Source organism: Lampetra fluviatilis, chromosome 3, assembly GCF_964198595.1.
Source record: "Lampetra fluviatilis chromosome 3, kcLamFluv1.1, whole genome shotgun sequence".
NCBI classification, from domain to species: Eukaryota; Metazoa; Chordata; class Hyperoartia; order Petromyzontiformes; family Petromyzontidae; genus Lampetra; species Lampetra fluviatilis.
Genome location: NC_136277.1, coordinates 25,590,715 through 25,610,120, shown reverse-complemented (window position 1 = coordinate 25,610,120; position 19,406 = coordinate 25,590,715). Strand labels below are relative to the sequence as shown.

General features: G+C 42.7%; 2 protein-coding genes across 2 annotated transcripts in view; one reads left to right on the top strand and one right to left on the bottom strand.

The window, feature by feature from the left end:
• The window catches only part of LOC144955776 (coiled-coil domain-containing protein 33-like), a 92,213-nt gene that overhangs the window by 58,270 nt on the left and 14,537 nt on the right, over positions 1-19,406 (bottom strand). Inside the window, exons 3-5 of the mRNA XM_078885924.1 lie at positions 17,187-17,547; positions 11,572-12,047; positions 6,484-6,663 (exon numbers count right to left, since the gene is read on the bottom strand). Of these exons, the coding sequence (XP_078742050.1) occupies positions 6,484-6,663; positions 11,572-12,047; positions 17,187-17,460 (930 nt within the window). The 5' untranslated portion in view covers positions 17,461-17,547. The remainder of the gene's footprint in view (positions 1-6,483; positions 6,664-11,571; positions 12,048-17,186; positions 17,548-19,406) is intronic.
• The window catches only part of LOC144955775 (receptor for retinol uptake stra6-like), a 49,754-nt gene continuing 36,893 nt past the window's right edge, over positions 6,546-19,406 (top strand). Inside the window, exon 1 of the mRNA XM_078885922.1 lies at positions 6,546-6,626. Coding sequence (XP_078742048.1) covers positions 6,582-6,626 — 45 coding nt within the window. The 5' untranslated portion in view covers positions 6,546-6,581. The remainder of the gene's footprint in view (positions 6,627-19,406) is intronic.

The window sequence follows — 19,406 nt, the reverse complement described above, 5'->3', positions numbered from 1 at the left end:
ATGTTAGAAACACCGCAGTATATAAACCATTCCTATAAAGGCAGTGGCAGCTCAAGAAGTAACGTGAAGTCAACCAAATGAGTGCAAAATAAATAGCGCAGCATGCATTAAGAACGGGAGTGGAGCGGTACCGCAGAGCCTAGCTGCACCATGAACCCGGTGACCTGAGTTCAATTGCTTGCCACGGCTAACGTTAGTGGCGATCGATGTCTGAGCCGGTCCTGGACACGACCTTCACCAGCCCACACTGACCAGAGTGGTGAAGGGAGGCCTTCACACAACAGTGGATTGACAAGGTCACGTGACATATTAGAGTTTTACATTCCAAATGATGAACGCTATCTTACCGTGTTCATGAATATAGATACGCTATTTGATCGACCGGTTTAATTAAAAAATTGGTCAAACCATTTATGTGTAACATTGCAAATATTGTTGGTCGAAATATCACAAATTGTGCACGGACAGATTTCCAAGTAAACACTGCAAATATGACTAAAACCTCACAAGAATAAGTTCCCACACACAACCACCACCTTGCACAAGGCTATTGCACTCTTTAAAACTTACTGCACTTAACTGCATTATGATGAAATGTATATATATTGATAATCCAAACATGACGTGTGCACAAATAAATACATTAAAATCGGGTATTACAAATTTTTGGTTCTTTCGGTAAAGTCACATGTAACTAAAATTATCCTGGTATGAATGCATGCTAAGCTTACAAATTACACACCTAAATTTTGTAGATTACAATGCCTTTGTTACAAAAATGTTGTTAAATCATCAGCTGCCAATTCGGACGAGCAATTTTTTCTACATCACTAGCCTTTGAAGGCGTACTTATCTCAAAAACACACACACACGGGGGCTAGCTCGGCTCTGTGTGCGCTCCACTGGCAGTGCACAGCATGCTATTGAAAAATAAATCGAGTTTTTTCAACCTACGTAATCTAAAATCAGCCACACGTTGAGAAATATTAGTCATTCCCACCACCTCCCAAAAAAATCTCAAACATCGGCACGCGATCCTTATGGCGGTACCCCACCATAAGGATCAATTTCTGTAATATAAATGGCCATCTGAGTAATGTTTGGATGCTATGGTAAGTGTTTACATTTACAATGACGATTTTATATTCTATTGCAATGCAGTGAACGTATCTAAATGTAAACAGATACATTATCGACCTTATTGCCAAGTTGTGAGGAAATACAGTACATATATGCATAAGCAATAAATATATTTTACTACTCGACTATTATGTAATAAATGTCGTCGAAATGAGATTTTCATTGTGAATGTTTGTTCATGTGATAAAATGTTATTTAACAAAGGGAGAAAAATGTAACGCATACAGCCCAACTATATGTACAAAATTATGTTACCTACAACATAAATAAATATGATTTAACCACAGAAATTTAAAGTCACCACAAATTGTGTTTTCAGAGACCACATCAAAGAGCTTAACAGTACAACCACGACGACCCTCACTGTAGCATTCACAATATTGTCTTCTCATTAAAGCATTCGGTTCCACGCTTAATGAACCACCAGAGCTGGTAACAACAATGAATACCAATGGAGATACACATCACAACATCTCCTGGTTTAAGCAGGTGTAGCTCACAACTCAATGAGAAGAGAGAGAGGAAGGGGTTAGGGGCAGAGGTCACAGTGAAAAGGGCAAACATCCCAACACCCATAGACCATCCCACAAACCAAACGGAGATAAATCGGCTCCCCGCAAGCACTGCAATCTATCGCTTGTCAGCAGCGTGCCGGAGAGACAGGGCCTTATGTAAGCAATGACACGTACCATTAGAGTGCCAATTGGCCGCTTTGCCTTTCAATTACAGGGCAGCATCCGTGGGGCCTGGGTTGGAACCGTTAGAAACCTTGCCATTGGTTGTATTCCAGCACATAGAGCAAGCAAGGCTTTAATGCAGCATTTTGTGGAAATCATCTTTTTCTGCAAGATTTTGCTACGATTTTAATTGGTCACTGAGACATGTTTGCAAGCTTACAATTCTTATTCGACTAAATCTGGCAGAGAGGGAAATGCTAACCTAATAAAGATATCCACTTAAGTTACGTTGTGCAGCCTGCAGCTGATGCTGTATGTCTTTCCTCCTGAGCTGAAGTTGCACACCTTGGCAATTATAGACGACAGCAAGAACTATCATGAAACCCATAGCATCCCCTGACAGTGCATAACACTATCACAAATATAATATCAAATATAGAGGATAAAAAAAAACCCATCAAGATAAAATTTACTCCCCAGAAAAAAACACAGCTCAATCTTTCAGCCAACTATCCTTTGCAATAATGTAAAGCGTCGTTTGCAATATCGCACAGATGCGTGTGCTTCACCCCTCATAAGGAATTATCAGCGTGCCTCGAACTATCCAGACTAGAACTACTGTGGAGCTTGCATAGTCAGTTACGAGAGACAACAGCACAAATGATATTGTGCATCAGCGCAATAAATAAACCAATAGCTTCATTAATTGACTAATGCCTGCCATTCTCAATCTGAAAGCATGCCTATTCAATAACAGACACGGGGTTGTATTCACTTTGCTTCACCACACTGGTCCGTGCGGGTAGGTAAAGGGGATAGAGCATGATATGACTTGCCACTGATGCTAACCATGGCAGGGAATCAAACTCAAGTGTCTGGGTTCATAGCGCAGCGCACTAACCAGTGTGCCAATGCTCCGGCCCACACAAGCATGCGAAATGGTAATGAAATATCAACTACAAACTCCACAATTGTAATATTATGACAAGCATGGTTAGCCATGCCAATTGTGTTTCGTTGTCAGGCTCCAGTAATAATGGCTTTGGCACCGGGCATTTGCAGGCGTTAATAACACGTGGGTTGCTGCAGCTGTGACCCAACACGTTCGGCTCTTCTTGTTTGGTTTAAGCAAGCACTTGCTGCCAGAGACGGATGCATTCGCAATGCAAATAAGCTCGATATTTGAATGTGAAAGAAACTGATGCTGGTGTTGGCAGCGGTGCACAAGCACAAATAATAAAAGCTCAACATATAAATCAATAAATAACGCTCACTGAAAATCAAATAAATGTATAATCGGTCACGTTTCGGGCAATTAGGTTGGAAATTGCAATCCCATTTATAGGCTTAGTCAGCCCATCATTTCTCAAGGGTCCTTAAAATTAGTAGTACCACTTTGTGGAAAGTCAACTGGCTTATGCGAAGCAAATGTAGAATTTCCTCAAAAATACTTCAGGGTCAATAATGGTATGAATATTCTTTGGGTCTTCCGGTAAAGTCACGTAGATAGGTTCAAATAAAATAACAAAAAACTACGACGTTTCGATCGCAACACAAGCGGTCGTCATCAGTCCTATTAGATATCCTGATGACGGCCGCTTGTGTTGCGATCGAAATGTCGTAGTTTTTTGTTATTTAGTTATTTTCTTTGAACCTATCTACGTGACTTTACAGAAAGACCCAACGAATATGAATTCCTGCCGTCACGAAAGCTTGAAGTCAACATTCAATAATGGTAATTAGCACTGTGTCCTTGCTCATTTTGCTTACAACGATTCACTAAATTTATTTTGCCAGGAAAGGGCCACTGAGCCATTTGTTCGTTATCAGAAGCAACCTGACCACAAATGATAGCTGAACTAAGTTGCTTATCATGTGGAAATGTATAGCAGTACACTCACCCAGTCTATATTATAGACTGCCAGTACACTCACTCCGATTTAGAACCAGGCTACAGTCTACATTAGTATTTTTATTTTATTTATTTTTTTACTTTATTTTTATTCACTATATTTTTGTATTTTTTATATCTATGTAACTTTACAAAAAGAACCAAAGAATATAATTACCTTCTTATTTCAGATTCAATTATGTTCTGCACACTAATGCAGTTAAGCATTTGCACGTTTTACAATGCTCTGTCAAAAACTGTTGATACAGCATTCCTCGAAAAAATAACATTGAAAATACTATGTGGTGGTTATTCAATTACTTATTTCTGATGCTCACAAACATAGTTACATCATATCAGTGACTGGCAATATACATTCAAATACATTTTCACCGCAATAACATTACGAGTACAAAAATAAAGGATGTATAGCGAATGTGGGTCATTATAGTGCCAATCAATAGTCACTTAGAATGTTTAAATGCACTTGCACATTACCGCCGATGTGTGTTAGAGAGAATTTTGTTTTCAACACGTTGTCGAACGCAAGCGAATAAAATATACAACCTGTTTCGTGCTCATGAATTTAAAAGAAAAAATAATCAGGGTCCACTGTGAAAGCTATGATGCAGTGGTTCTTAACCTTTGCTGCAGCCTTGCAACCCCTTTGGTTCTCAATCGTGAAAAAGTGTAATGTTAATAAATACATAGGTTTGATAAAAACAAAGTAGTTGTACCTTATGTGCCCGTGCTTAATTTTGGTTACCTTCTAAAAAAATGTGGCATGTCTCGCGCCCTCAGAAAGGGCATCTCGCAACCCCAAGGGGTGCGTGCACCCCAGGTGAAGCTGTTTTAGTTTTCAAAACAGATGCATTGCGATATAATTTGAGCAGTTCGGCCAAGGTGCATCGCTCAGTTGCATGCAACCTCGCTGTACGTGTAGGTCTTTGTCACCGAATACATCTTAGAAGGTAATGTCAACCGACTACAGGAACGTGTTGCCATTAGTTTGAATGTTTACTTTTCTAATATAGTGCTTTCTATAAATAAATAAAAATGGGAAAGCCACCAAGCCGAGCAGTGCAAGCAGGCTGGAAACGAAAAGGTGTAGTTGTGCACCCACAAAAATGTGACTTTCAGACTGCAAAAGGTACGATTGTAACAATCGCCTTGCATGTCATGTGACATTGCCACACTGCATGTGTAATGATGGGAGAATGGCGCTAATTGTCGCTGTCCAGAAATCACCCCTTGCCTGCAGCATTATCATTTTTACGTTCGATATTTACTTTTTCCCTGGCGATGCCTCTGCTTTCCCTGGCTGACGTTACACAGCAACATGACGGACGATCCGGCAAGATATTTTTTGTTTTACAAAAGTCTCAAATTCTCCCCCCCCCCCCGGCCCACCCTGCCCACCCCGCTGCAGGCTCCACTTCCTCTCGCAGACGCAGTAGAATAGCCAGGAGTTAGTGAGAAGAAGAATACATAAATCTCACTGGGATGGATTTAGCATTTCTTGAAAGCTGTTTACCAATTCAAACACACGTTGTTCCGAGGGGAGCTGAGGACGTGGGCATGTCGGCGGAGAGAAGGGCACACGTGCTCATTATCCCCTGCCATTAGCCGTGCGCTACCGCTAATCCGACCGCTTTCTGGCCCACATTGGGCCACGTGACTTTCTCAACGCCACGCGAATCTTGTGTTCAGCGGGACCTGCCAGCCAACCGTTGCCCAGTGTGAGTGATCGCGTTGACCTTTGTCGCCGTTGAAATTCAGAGGTGAAACATAATCAGTCCCGAATTAATCGGCACTTAGACCTCCAAGGAAAGAAATCGGGCACGACTCCGCTGGGAGCGTCTTGTATAATGGACGCCGAGATAAATTGATTTATTCATCGAGGAAGTGTCCACCACACAAGTGTACTTGCATTAATAATGGGTCTACGCTTTAATTCGACTATTTCCAAGTGCACCCTATCTTCCTGTTCCTGCTGTAAAAAAAATCACTTCTGATCATTCACGCTACCCTACATCTCAATGGTTAGAGGAGATGAACGTAAACATCTCAACGCTCTATTTTTCAAACAATACGCCGTGCAATTGACCCAATGTATTAAAATTCTGCACGGGCCTGGGGGAAATTACAATCATTAACATTTTCAGAATGCACGCGGCGCCAGTCGTTCTGGATTACAATATCAGGTTTATGAATAATCAGGGCGTCTAATAAGCAAATCCCAAGCACACAGGTGCAAACAATTACCACGGTGGCGGGGGGGGGGGCAAGGGGGGGCTGACGATCACTGAAATAGAACGTGAAGTTGTAAATACAGGTGGCCGCATTTCAAGTCCGTAGCCATGGCGTCAATATTGGGGGAGACCAAATCTTCCCGGGGGTCTGGGGGTCCCCCCCCAGAAAAAAAAAATCGAAATTTGAAAACTAATTTCCTGCCTAAAATATTAAAAAAATCACTAACACATATGATGGACTTCTTATTTATGTTTTACAATAATGTCTAATAGTGTATTGTATTCCATTGCTCTGTTTTTTATGTTTTACCTTTTCTTGTTTCATTGTATGCAATGGCAGAGATTAGGGATTAATAAAGTACAACCACAACCACAATCCTATAAACATAAATCTATTTTAAAGCAATATATTGGGGGGGGGGGACATTTTAAGCATATTTGAATATTGGGGGGGGGGGGGGGATGTGTGTCCCGACCCAATATATATTATAATTACGGCCTTGCCGCATTTGCCAGCTCTCACGTGTTGCAGGGGCGAGGTCTCGGCACCACTGTCAGGAGAAACGATGCGTAGCGGCCCGCTGGCACGAGGCCACGGAGAGGCGACGAGTGGCTCCGGGGATGAGGGTGGAGACGGAGGAACCTGTTCCTCTTCCGACTCCGAAGGTGACGGGGAAGCGTTTCCGAACGGCTCCTGGACAGGCTGCAGGCCACACGCGCAAACTGTCAGATCCTGAACACAGAATGTCTTGCATTTTGAAGGTAAATGTATAAAAAAAAAATATGCCGACATTAATTATAAAGATTTAAACGAAGTGTGTTGTGGCACCGCTGCGTTGGCAGTGGCGCACAAGCACAATTTGTCAACAACTCTGCCTTAAAAGGAAAACATCTATATGAGGTGACATTTCAGGCAATAACCCTTCTTCACAGCACATACATTTAAGTGCTAAAGATCGTTATGAGGAACGGATATTGCCGGAAACGCCGCCTATTATATATTTCTCGTTTTTAAGGAAATGTTATTGACGAACGTGTTGAGTTCATTTTCGCTTACAAAAAAATTATATTGACATTTCAAACTATCAATTACACGCAGTAATCAACTCGCAATCACTCCGAAGGTTGCAAGTTCATCTTCCTGTTGGGAGTCGACATGGCCATAAGCCAATCAACCCTTCAGTCTGTGGGAAGTCATATATGGTCATAGGGAGACTGGCCCTGCCATACAAATGTCGAATGTCCATGTCTGGATCATCACCACTTAACAAGTGCTCATTTAAAGTAACATCGTACTTGTAAAGGAGCAGCCCTTTTATGTCAATCCACTGCTGGATGGGGGCCACCCCATGCCGTGCCAGTAAAAATGTGAGGTTATTTTACCATACCTCACCATGCTGGTCAGCGTGGATTGGTGAAGGCGTGAACCATAAATAGCGGGAGCCTAGAATGTAGAGTACAACGGTGCATTTTGCCGCACCGGTCTCTGCTGACCTGCACATAGCCCTGCATATGCAGCCTATAGCACCTGTGTTAAGCACGGTGGTCACCCATCCGAGCACTATCCAAGAACGAATCGTACTTGGATTCCAATATCCAATGAAAATGGGCACATTCCATGTGATTTTGTCACAGACAAAACGACGATGCACTTTAATGCTACACACGAGTTGAAATGCCAATAGATCCAGGGGAGAAACTGTGGCTTGCCTAGCTGGACAAAACGGCAAGGTTTTAAAGGACACGAACACTATTTATTTGGCACCTGATTTTAACACATATAACCTTCTTGTGTTTCAATATGAATAACGCCACTAGGACTTCACACAAGAACAGACGCTGCATGCCGTTAGAAGTCTACATTTTTTTTTATCCCATTCAGATCCAAGGGATGATGAATGTGAATGGATAATAACCGACGGACAGTGTGCCGTTTATCTACAGGTAAAATCATCCAGAGACTGCTCGTGCCGCTTGCTCGCATGAGATCTCAAACAGATAGAGAAATGGGCCATGCTGTGTCACAATGCCACTGCCCCCACCCGTGGTCATTAAATAGTCAGACACCAGTGCCGATTTTATCATCTGGTAGGGGACCTTTTCAGTTAAAATTGAGAAAACTGCGTTCATGTTCCCCGATCAATTTTTCATTATTATTTTTGTAATCATAGCAAAAAAAAATAAAACACGAGATATGTGATAAGATAAAGGAACCAAAATGCGAGTAATAACGCACCACTGGTGTATTCTGTCAGACAAAGTGCCGGCCAATGGACTTCCAATACATCAAATAAAACAAACTAAAATAGGACCACTTCCATTTAATGTACATAATGTAAAGGCAATTCAATAAAGTAACTGAAAGGTTTCTTGTCTTATGTCTTTTGTAGAAAACGTTGTTACCCATTGGATCAGGAGTAATCATATTAGGTACACAGCTCTGAAGGTACTTATGCCCCAAAAAGATTTAATTTTCACATCAAGAGCCGTAAATAATCGCGCCACACTGCAGTTTATGTGAATCTGGGGAGAAGTAAAAGCCCACCATCAAATGCGGTCGTGTCAGGCTGATTGATAATAACGTGTCCGGGTGATTAAATATTCACCAATCACGCTCCTTGGGAGCCGTAAAGTATTCGCGGATGCCCCCGGTAACACGAAGCAAGACAAGACGCCCTCCTCCAGCCTGGCCCGGACGAGCGCAATCAAAGCACATGGCGTCTCACGAATGACACGTGACCAGTCTACGCCGATAAATAACAAAAATGTAACATTGAACGATAAACTCTTCTATTAATACATAATACAATTTCACGATACTTTTTTTTACATGCTAATTGTGTCTCTCGGCACTGATTTAGCTCTATGTTTGTGTGTTGTCAAACGTTTATTGTCTTTAACCACGCTGGAGGTTGCTAGGAACTATACTAATAAAAAATGAATGTGCGTGTGTGCTCAGTCATTTGTGCACTGCTATGATCATCATGGCAACCCGGATTCAAATTCTGGACACGATCACCAGAAGGTGGCAAGCAGGTATCTGGAACCGTCCCAGGTTTCCCCTGGGTCAACTCAGCCTTAAAGAGTGTAGGTCATTAGCACTGGGCAAACAAAGGTGGGCAAGTGTCGCGATGGCCAGCCACTTGTATATAGTGCAAGCATTAATAAGTGCTTGCTGACAACGCTTGTCCGTTCGGTCAACGGTTTAACGGGAGTATAATTGTCATGGTTATGATGCTGCTGACGATAATTATTAGCATCAGACATTTTTTTGTATGTATGTTGAACTTCTTTCGCACCGTACGTAGTCAACCGTGCTGAACGGTGGTGCGCGGGACGAAGGCCCTCCCCATGCCGACGCCATCCCACCACGGTGGTCTTGTGATGCCACAATCCATCTCACTCCTCCACTTGGACCAATCTCATGGCTCTGTCTCTGTGGTGGTCTTACTTTCGGGCATGTCCCATCTTTTATCTGCCATCGTTCCTGCTTTGCGCAGTGTCCCGCCAATGTGATGTCTGACTTACACTCGCTCTCAATGGGTATCCATTTATGTGCGTATAATAAATATCAGAGGTGTGGACTCGAGTCATGTGACTTGGATTCGAGTCAGACTCGAGTCATGAATTTGATGACTTGCGACTCGACTTGGACTTGCATAACAATGACTTTGTCCCACCTATGAGATGTGGACTCGAGTCATGTGACTTGGACTCGAGTCAGACTCGAGTCATGAATTTGATGACTTGCGACTCGACTTGGACTTGCATAACAATGACTTTGTCCCACCTCTGATAAATATACAGCAGAATGTAGTAGTAGTATTATTAACTCTGCAATGGAGTTTAACGTTATTTATATCTCGATATCACCCCTTTGTTGAGCCTCTTTAAAAGAAAAATAAATTGTTGCTACAGCATAGCGAATGTCTATACACAGCAAGATTCTGATACCGTCTGTGTGCACGTGTGTGCTGATCTCAGTGTGTTTACATCCATCGTGGCCTAGTTCATCAGCCCTACACTCTTTAAGGCTGAGTTCATCAGCCGTATGTCGTGCGTGCGTGTCCAGCAGTGCTTAATGCGAACTCCACGAGCAGGTGTTCATTTCATGCAGGGCACATTTCCTTGGTGCAAGGGATGGCACCTTGTGGGTGGGACACCAGAGAGCACTGGGGCCTTTATAGAGGAAGACTGTCCCCTTGTACGGAAACATGGGAGGAGCGGTTTCAGAGATAAGAGCGGAGCCGCAACTTGTGCACTCGCTATTTTACCGATGAAGTAACTATTGGTGGAGAATATATTTGAAAGAAAATTATTTTTGCTCAATCTGCATTCATGCATATCCCATCCTTTTTTTGTTGCAAATGATGAGAGAAACCCGTCGCCGACATGGTAACAAATAGCGATAACAATGTGCATTGCTAATGTGTTCATATGCGTTTATATCTGCTCACCAAATGTAATTAACGTGTGATTCATTGGCGGGTGAATGCATAACGACGTTGGTTGGCCTCCCTTTGTGAAGGACAGGATGCATATATATTATATTATTATATATATCATATATTATTATAATATATTATTAATATTATTATATTATATATTATTATATTATTATATTCTATTATTAATATATATATATTATTCCCATTGGCATCGTGCCATTTTGACTTTAATCATTTTATACAGTAAACATTTTTTTTTATAAAAATGTATTCTCTATAAAGCGTTTCCGTTTAAAGGAAAAATAGCCATCGTTAATGGCTCCTTGTATTTCTCTTCATTTTAATTCATGCAAAACAATTATCACAGAAGTTTCATGACTAGCAGCAATCACAAAATTCAATATATATTTTTCAAGCAGCATTTTCACAAGGGCTCCGCACATTTTTTTTATTTGCCAAGCCTCATTTTCACAGCTCGGTGATCTTGCCTTCCCCTCTTGCTGCTCCATACTGCCCGAGGCCATTTTCAAGGACGTTATTATTGCAGTCCGCAGGTGTTAATTCTGACGGATATTAAAACGATATTCCCCACAGACATCACTCTGCCACTGCAGCTCAAATCCAATTTTCATTGTGACCAGCGGGACAGTTTCCCCGTGCCTGGAAGTTTTTGCAGCCACTCCAGTTCAGCCCACAGGTACAAAAGGCAATTTGTGACAGAGTCTTAACCCCGCGGTTCATCATGAATTAAAATCAACTAAAACTTTTGACAAATATTGCACGATAAATTGTACTGCGATGTGACTGAAATGTTAATTATATTAAAATCATTGAGTGGGTGTCTTTAAAATAATAATATTAACATTAGTGTCTTTTATTTTCCCAGGGTGGTCTCACTGAATCTCAAGTGGATACTATTTTGTTTATGAGATATACATCTTTGGGTAAATAGCGCAGATATATTTTCATTAATTACATTTCAGGACCACGAGAGATGGAGGTAAATTTGGGAGGCCTCCATCCATCGTTGAATTTTCCATGGTATATGATGATCGTCATGGTGCTAGTAGACTGATTCAAAACATACTGTGAAAACTAAACTATCCCATGCGCATGAAGCCCAACAACAAACAAGCGGGACTAGACACCCTTGGCAGACTCACCTCGCTGGCAGGTGAATCTTGACGCACTGCCGAATCCCACGAGGCTGACACCGCGTCTGCCCCGACCGCGGGCCCCTCTCTCGATTTCCCATGAGAATCCAAGTCGCGATCAGGGTCACGCTCGGGGTCAGACTCGACCTCGTGCTTCTGCGCCGTCTCTGGCGGAGGTAGCGATAGCGGCGGCGGCGGTGGCAGGGGCTGTGGCGGCAGCGGCTTGTGCTCGTGCAAGGCCACCTCGTAGGCGAGGCGGCCGCAGTGCATGGCCAGCTCGTCGCGCCGCACGCGCAGTAGCGCGAGCACGCCGCGGTAGCGGTACAGGTCCTGGCCGCGGCGCGCGTACAGGTTGATGCGCGGCGTGTCGGTGCGCGGGTAGATGGCGAAGAAGCCCTCGCCCGCGCGCTGCCGCTCTTGGCCCTCCACGAGCGTCGCCACCGCCCGCAGGCGCACGTCGTGGTTCTTGTCGTTCTTGCAGAAGCCTGGAGGAGGGGGCATGGCGAGGAGCAGCGGGAGAAACGGAAGCAGCCTGTAACACCTGATATGCATGACGATCGGTAATCACGGCACTATCCAGGTTTTTTTTACCTGCTGAGCCAAGAATGTCTGTGTGTCCCGCGCGTGACGTCCTCCACATGGACCCGCCCCTCATTAATAATCATGAGCAGGTGACGTCACTCCACATCGAACAGCCCCCCTCATTAATAATCATGAAGAGGTGACGTCTTCCAAATGGACACCCCTCCCCCTCCAATAATTAGCGGGTCACGTCACTCCACATGGGGGGGGGGGGCGAGGCGCCTCCTCCCCCCTCCTCAGCATCAACTTACAACCCTCACTACAAAGGCAGAACCCTCACGTCACGCGATCTCCGTCAGGCTGTTGAGACATCAAAGTAACAAGGACGTTTTAATGAACAAGGAATTATCACCTTTAAATGAAATAGGTCTCTGTCACTACGCGCTTACAAATTTCAAACAAATTGATGCAATAAATATCGCGTCGCGGTCTGCTTTTCGCTTTCAAGTTTCATATTTACTGAAATACACCCGTCCTTGGATGGGCAAAAGGCGATTTGCAGATGATTTGGTGATAGGCAACGTGCTTAGACTGCAGGAGTCACGCACAACGATGACACGTTTTAGAATGAAATTTGAACCATGAATCCGCCAGAGATGTATATTATTTGCTTAAATTGTGAATCGCAAGTTTTTCAAATGAGCGTGAATTGCCTCGCTCGCTATTTCTCTATTTCTTTAGAGGTTACGCCTGATGATGCATATGAGCAGGACTTAAAAGTATCCTTCAGTGGTTCAAATGCCGTGGCTGCGTTGCAGCCTGCAGACTGCCGACACAGAAGTCCAATCCAGCATAGAATAGCCTGGGGGAGTTGTTGATCGTTTCGCGATGCTATTGAATGCACGCCGCTTTCTTTGCGCCACACTGCGATAAACGTTGAAGTAGCGGTGCCTCGTACCACCGTTGATGAACAATAAATTCACGACTGCTGTAGTACTTATGTGAGCTCTTTCACTTTCACAGCAAGCCTCACCGAGTGCTGCCTAATCGAAAAACGCATGAATACGTTCAGATAGTTGATTGGATATAGGCTTCATATTCTTGGTTCTTTCGGTAAAGTCACGTAGAAGGGAAGCAATAAAATAATTAAAAAATATAAAGCAATACAAATTATCACGACGTTTCGACTGAAACACAAGCAATTATCATCAGGTGTGAAATCCACAGCAAGAAATTTTGAAAAAGTGGCCACTTTAATAAAAAAAAAATCGAATTTTCTTGCTGTGGATTTCACACTTGGTGCTGATTGTTTGTGTTGCAGTCGAAACGTCGTGAGAATTTCATTGTTTTATATTTGTATTATTTAATTGTTTCCCTTCTACGTGACTTTACCGAAAGAACCAAGAATATGAATCCCTGCAGTCACGAAAGCTTTAAATCAAAATTGGATATAGGCTGTTAAAAAAATGCATTGCTGTACCTGCTACTCGTGTGGTATTAGTTAATAGGATCTATGCTGAGCTGGATAACGTTTTAAGTATTAAGGCATGGCCTTTTGTGTATGCGTTTGAGCTGCAGATGTCATCCGTTGAGCCCTCGTAACAAGCGCCCATTAGCGCACCTTGTGACATGATGCAGACGAGTGAACGTAGGTCACAATTAAGAAGAAATCCCCATAAAACCCAGATATTGACTCAGAAAATAAAATAAAAATACAAATATAACCATTTGTCACAAAAGCGCCGAGTATTTGTTAACCGCATCTGAAACTTAATTGTGTTTACTTAACAGCCATTCATGACCACGAAATGAAAGAAATACAAGGGCAACACTATTTTTTTTTGCATGTTCTGCAAGAAAAGGGTAATCCTGTTACGAAAATGGATAACTGGATTAATGGTCAACCAAGATGATGGCAAATCCTATTAGTGTCCTTTGTGCGGGTTTGTGTCCGTACATTGCCGGCAGCTGAGAAGGTTTCCTACTGCATGCGGTGCTGGTGGAGTGAGAGGCAGCGGCGTAGAAACCCGCGTGGATGAAACGCGAACAGAAACGCAAACACCAACGCCAGTGAATGCGCCACCCAGGAAAATCTATCCGCAACGATTGTGGAATATGTATTTGGAAACGTTCTTGTTGCCGGTGTTGTCACATTCATTTGGTCTGCCCTCTATCTAATTCCACGCATGATTTTAAAGTTAGTGTTAAAGTGTGTTAGTGTCTCGATTTAAAGCTTTCCGTGACTGCAGGGATTCATATTATTCTTAGGTTTTTTCCGGTAAAGTCACGTAGGTAAAACATCAAAATTAATGAAAATAAAATAAAATAAAAACAAAAATCACGACGTTTCGGAGGCAACACACTTGATGCAGCTAATTCGGCTGTGACGGTCCCACCTGATGACGGAGACTTGTGTTGCCTCCGAAACGTCGTGATTTTTGTTTTTATTTTATTTTATTTTCATTAATTTTGATGTTTTACCTACGTGACTTTACCGAAAAAACCTAAGAATATGATGCCTTGCAGTCACGAAAGCTTCAAATCTGGGATTCATATTCTTGGTTCTTTCTCCTCCTCTAACCCAGCTTAATATACGCTGCCAAGCTTGGCGGTGTTCATTGGGACGCTGTCTCTCCGACAGACCTGTTCTTCATCTGAGGACGGCTGCTTGCGTTGTGGCCGAAACGTCGTGAGAATTTTATTTTATTACGTTTTATTTTTATTATTTTATTATTTCCCTTCTACGTGACTTTACCGAAAGAACCAAGAAGATGTGTGTGTCCCCCAAAATATATATATCATCAGCTACATCGGTGTGTTCAAACAACAAATAGTCCAGCACACCATTAAAACAAGTTTTTTTTTCAAATGCAGCACACGGAGAGATGTTTATCGTGCATTGAAGACAGCGGGACCATTATCGGCTTGTGTGTGTGTAGTGTGCGCTGATAAATAATCATTGAACAAAGAACAGTGTGCTGAGAGGATAATGTAACAAAGATACATGTTGATGCATTTATCCACAAACTAAAAAGTTAAAATAGTGGTTCTAAATTATACAGTTTTTTTTTGTATTCTATGTTAATTTATATATTTTAGATCAAATGCATTTTTGAGTATTGTAAAACGTGTTTTTTTCATCTTTGTTGATTTTTACAATTACGGTGTATTTTTTTCTGCACTGGGATATGTGTAATGTGCATACTTTTAGAAATAGACATTGATTCTCAAAATAAGTTCTCAACTGCCTATGGAGTCGATGCTTGTATTAATGTGTACTCAACACCTGCGTGTGGAGCAGTAGTGCAGTGTTTAAAATTCTGCACGAAATTAGACGGAACACACATTGAATCCCCGCGACGCCCAGCAAAAATCTAATATTGTGAAATAAATAGTTCACAAGTTGTGCAAATAGCTTCTCCTACGTATGCAATCAAAACAGTTAATGGTTGGGCATACCAATTTTGTACCAAAAGGTCATACGCAAAAATATATTTCTATTCTCCCCACCACACATTATTATGGGCTTATATGCTACACTTGTGTGCGTATACAGTACCTCGCGGTCAAATTCATAATTACATAAACACGTTACGATTCAGATTTAAATTTAGAAAAAAACGTAAATTCTACAAATTGCTTTTAGTTTCACACGTAGACAATTTGGGCCTAATTCATGCATTGGTCGAAAGGCAATTTGCACAAACATGCCATGAAGTAAGTTTCTATTTAACACGTAGGCTTTCGCGACCAATGTTATTCATAATCAACGTTTTTGGGTTTAGATCGCGTTATTTATAAATGTGTCGTAACCCTCCACCACCCGACACGGCCAATCAGTAAAAATGTGTCACGTTGACAAAAGACAAATAGTTCACTGCTTTAGCCCACCGGTGTGTTGAAGCCACAACATTTACAATTTGAGTACGACGTTTCGCTGGTAATTGCATCCAGCATCATCGGGCAATTCGCCAGAATGGTGAGGCTCTGCTGTGTCTCCCGTTCTTATATGAGTTAATGAGTTAATGATGACGTCACCCTGCTGCTGCTCTATATAAGAACGGGAGACACAGCAGAGCCTCACCATTCTGGCGAATTGCCCGATGATGCTGGATGCAATTACCAGCGAAACGTCGTACTCAAATTGTAAATGTTGTGGCTTCAACACACCGGTGGGCTAAAGCAGTGAACTATTTGTCTTTTGTCAACGTGACACATTTTTACTGATTGGCCGTGTCGGGTGGTGGAGGGTTACGACACATTTATAAATAACGCGATTTAAACCCAAAAACGTTGATTATGAATAAGTTTCTATTATAAGTACATTTTTCGAAATTTTAACTAATTTCTCTGGAACTGATTTTTGTTTTTAGTTTGGTGTCCTTCCCCATGCACTTCCGATTAGCACTGTTGTCTATGTATGGTGCAAAAGAAGTTTAACATACATACTTACAACCTGGCTCTATAAACATAAAAATGTATTTAAAAATGATTTCTTCTTACCCATTAAAAAAGACCAAATGAACCTAATGGCGGGACCCCGGGGTCCCATAATCCCCCGGCTCTCGCATCAACTGCGTTGCGGCGTCATTTTACGTCTGTTGAAGGCGAACGGTGCGGCAATCTATTCCTCTCGACGAGCTCTGCACGATGCGCTAAACAACATTTCTCAGTTTTGTTTCTTCTGCGCGTTCGTCCTCGCCGATGCGCTTGGACGACGCGACAACAGAACGATCCGCGCCAGGCGGGTCGCGGCGTTGATGTGCGCGGTGGGACGGAGTCGCCAAAAAATAAATAGATTCATTGCGATTTTGACTTCCGTTTATTCGGGACCCCGGGGTCCCGCCACAAGGTTCATATATATATCTTCATGCATATCAATTCCAATCATAACATCAATTACAACCAAGACGTCTTGCCAAACGTGGAAGAGTCGACTAAAACTACCCTGTAACGGGGCTAACAAGATGTCCCTCCAAGTGGAGATCCGTTTTGCCAGCAGCGGTGTGAGGCGTCCCTTTAATTAGTGTGCTTTTTACGCAGATTGAAACCTCAAAAGAAACGCGTCGCAGAAACAGTGCCGATGCAACCAGCCCTCTAACCTGCAGGCAGGGTGAAGACAAACTTGCTCTTCTTGAAGCTGTAGGTGGCGGTGAGGTTGGCCTGTTCCAGGACATCGGTGGAGACAGCATTGGTGCGCAACACTTCCCTGGAGCTCGCCTCACGCATCATCACACCCTTGCCCGCGCTCTCCAGCAAAGGGTTCTCAACCATCAGGCGCAGTTGGTAGCGGCCCTTCTCGTTGAATTGCACGTTCAGGATCTCAAAAACGAAGTCCAGTCGCTTCTCCTCAATTTTGAGCTTGGTTCGGGCCATCTCGGTGTTCGATAGCAATGTTTTGTGGGGTTGTACTCCTTATATCCTTTTGTATTGCGATGGGGTTGAGCCTAGATACAGCCGGACCTGAGGATATTCAGAAGATGTTACCGTCAATGTTCGGTACAACAACAGCCATTATACAACTTGCATTCATATTTTGCCTGTAATGTAATTAATGTATCAGAGCTCAGTGTTTAAGCCAGATACCCATGTGAACATACAAGGGGCAGTTCTTATATAATTTAAATGCACAAAAGAACATTTCATTTAATTAATGATTGCTAATCTATGTAAGTCGTACACAGATTATAACATGAACACGCAATCAAGTCTAAGTAAAGCATAACTACAGATTCTTTAATGTCCCTTATAGAAAATACAATTTACAAAAATACAATACAAGAAATACAATTACTATTTCGCCAGTTTGACTTTCTTCATGTTGGCAATAGTATATATAAATACGTATAGATACAAGCAAAAAGTCCTTATCCCTTATAAACCACCATCTAAAACAGAATTCAAAAACATATTGCCGTAGTGAACACAGAAAGAGGACAGTGCCTAATGGTGTCATCACTATAAAGGACTCTTAAGAGAAAATGTGATTATAACAATCAATCAGATAAACCTAGTTCACCCTATCAGCTGAAGGAAATGGCTTAGGTCTCACTTTGGCCTTCCCCCCCCCCCCACCGATTGTTGAGGTCAAATGGGGCAAGTGCTTTCAGAGAGAACGCTTGATTGAAGCCTCTTTTCCCACTGACACAGCCTCTACAAACCGTAGGGTTGACAAATGCCAGACCACACGCAAGATGTAATTTTCCACAAAGAATTTAGGCCAGCAGCGTGCGTCATGATTTGCAGCTTCACGAGCACACTCCATGTATCTCGATTTAAAGCTTTCGTGACTGCAGGGATTCATCTTCTTGGTTCTTTCGGTAAAGTCACGTAGAATGGAAATAATAAAATAATAAAAATAAAACATAACAAAATAATTCTCACGACGTTTCGGCCACAACGCAAGCAGCCGTCCTCAGGTGAAGAACAGGTCTTCACCTGAGGACGGCTGACAGACCTGTTCTTCACCTGAGGACGGCTTCTTGCGTTGTGGCCGAAACTTCGTGATAATTATTTTATTATGTTTTATTTGTATTATTGTATTATTTCCATTCTACGTGACTTTACCGAAAGAACCAAGAAGACAATCCATGTAGGCTGCATAGGCACGCCACGAAAGAGACGAGGAAGAGCAACGTCGCAAAGAAACGCGCACTTGCCTTGCGAGGACAAGTGTCCATGCGATCACAGTGCAGTCAGTGCGTACTGCCTAGCGTTTGTTGTGGGGGGTGGGGGGGGGCTGGCTGTGGAGGACCCGCATAGCGTTTTCTCCATGGCCAAAAAGGCAAACAACTCCAAGCTCACCCCACAGTTACAAGCTGCAGCTATATAAACAGCAGCGTCTTCGAACGATTTCTCGCAGCCCACGGCTCAAACAGCATCGTAAAGTCAAAGCCGAGCAATTGGCCCTGTAGCGGGGAATTATGGACACGTGTGAGCTCCACGATCAAAGGAGTGGTTTGATGCTATCTGTAATGGGCTTCACTTTAAGCATTACTCCCATACCGTCTGAAATGTGGCAGCATTTAAATACGTATCTAATTACGCATCGAATTGTAAAGTAGATCATCACCGTTGTCATTATCACCATCAGCACCTGTGATCAATACAGTATACTGCCGAATAAAGTGTCCCCAAGCCTTCGCCATCCCTCCATGGTTCTGAGATGCGACAATCCATTTAGCACCTGCACATCGGCTAATTGAATCACTCCATCTCAAGGGTGGATGGACTCTCAGGTGAGTTTCCTCTTTTGGTTGTCAATCCATCGTTGATCTCAACCGCCAGCCACCATCCCTTCTAGCAAAGTGTCCTGTTTAGGC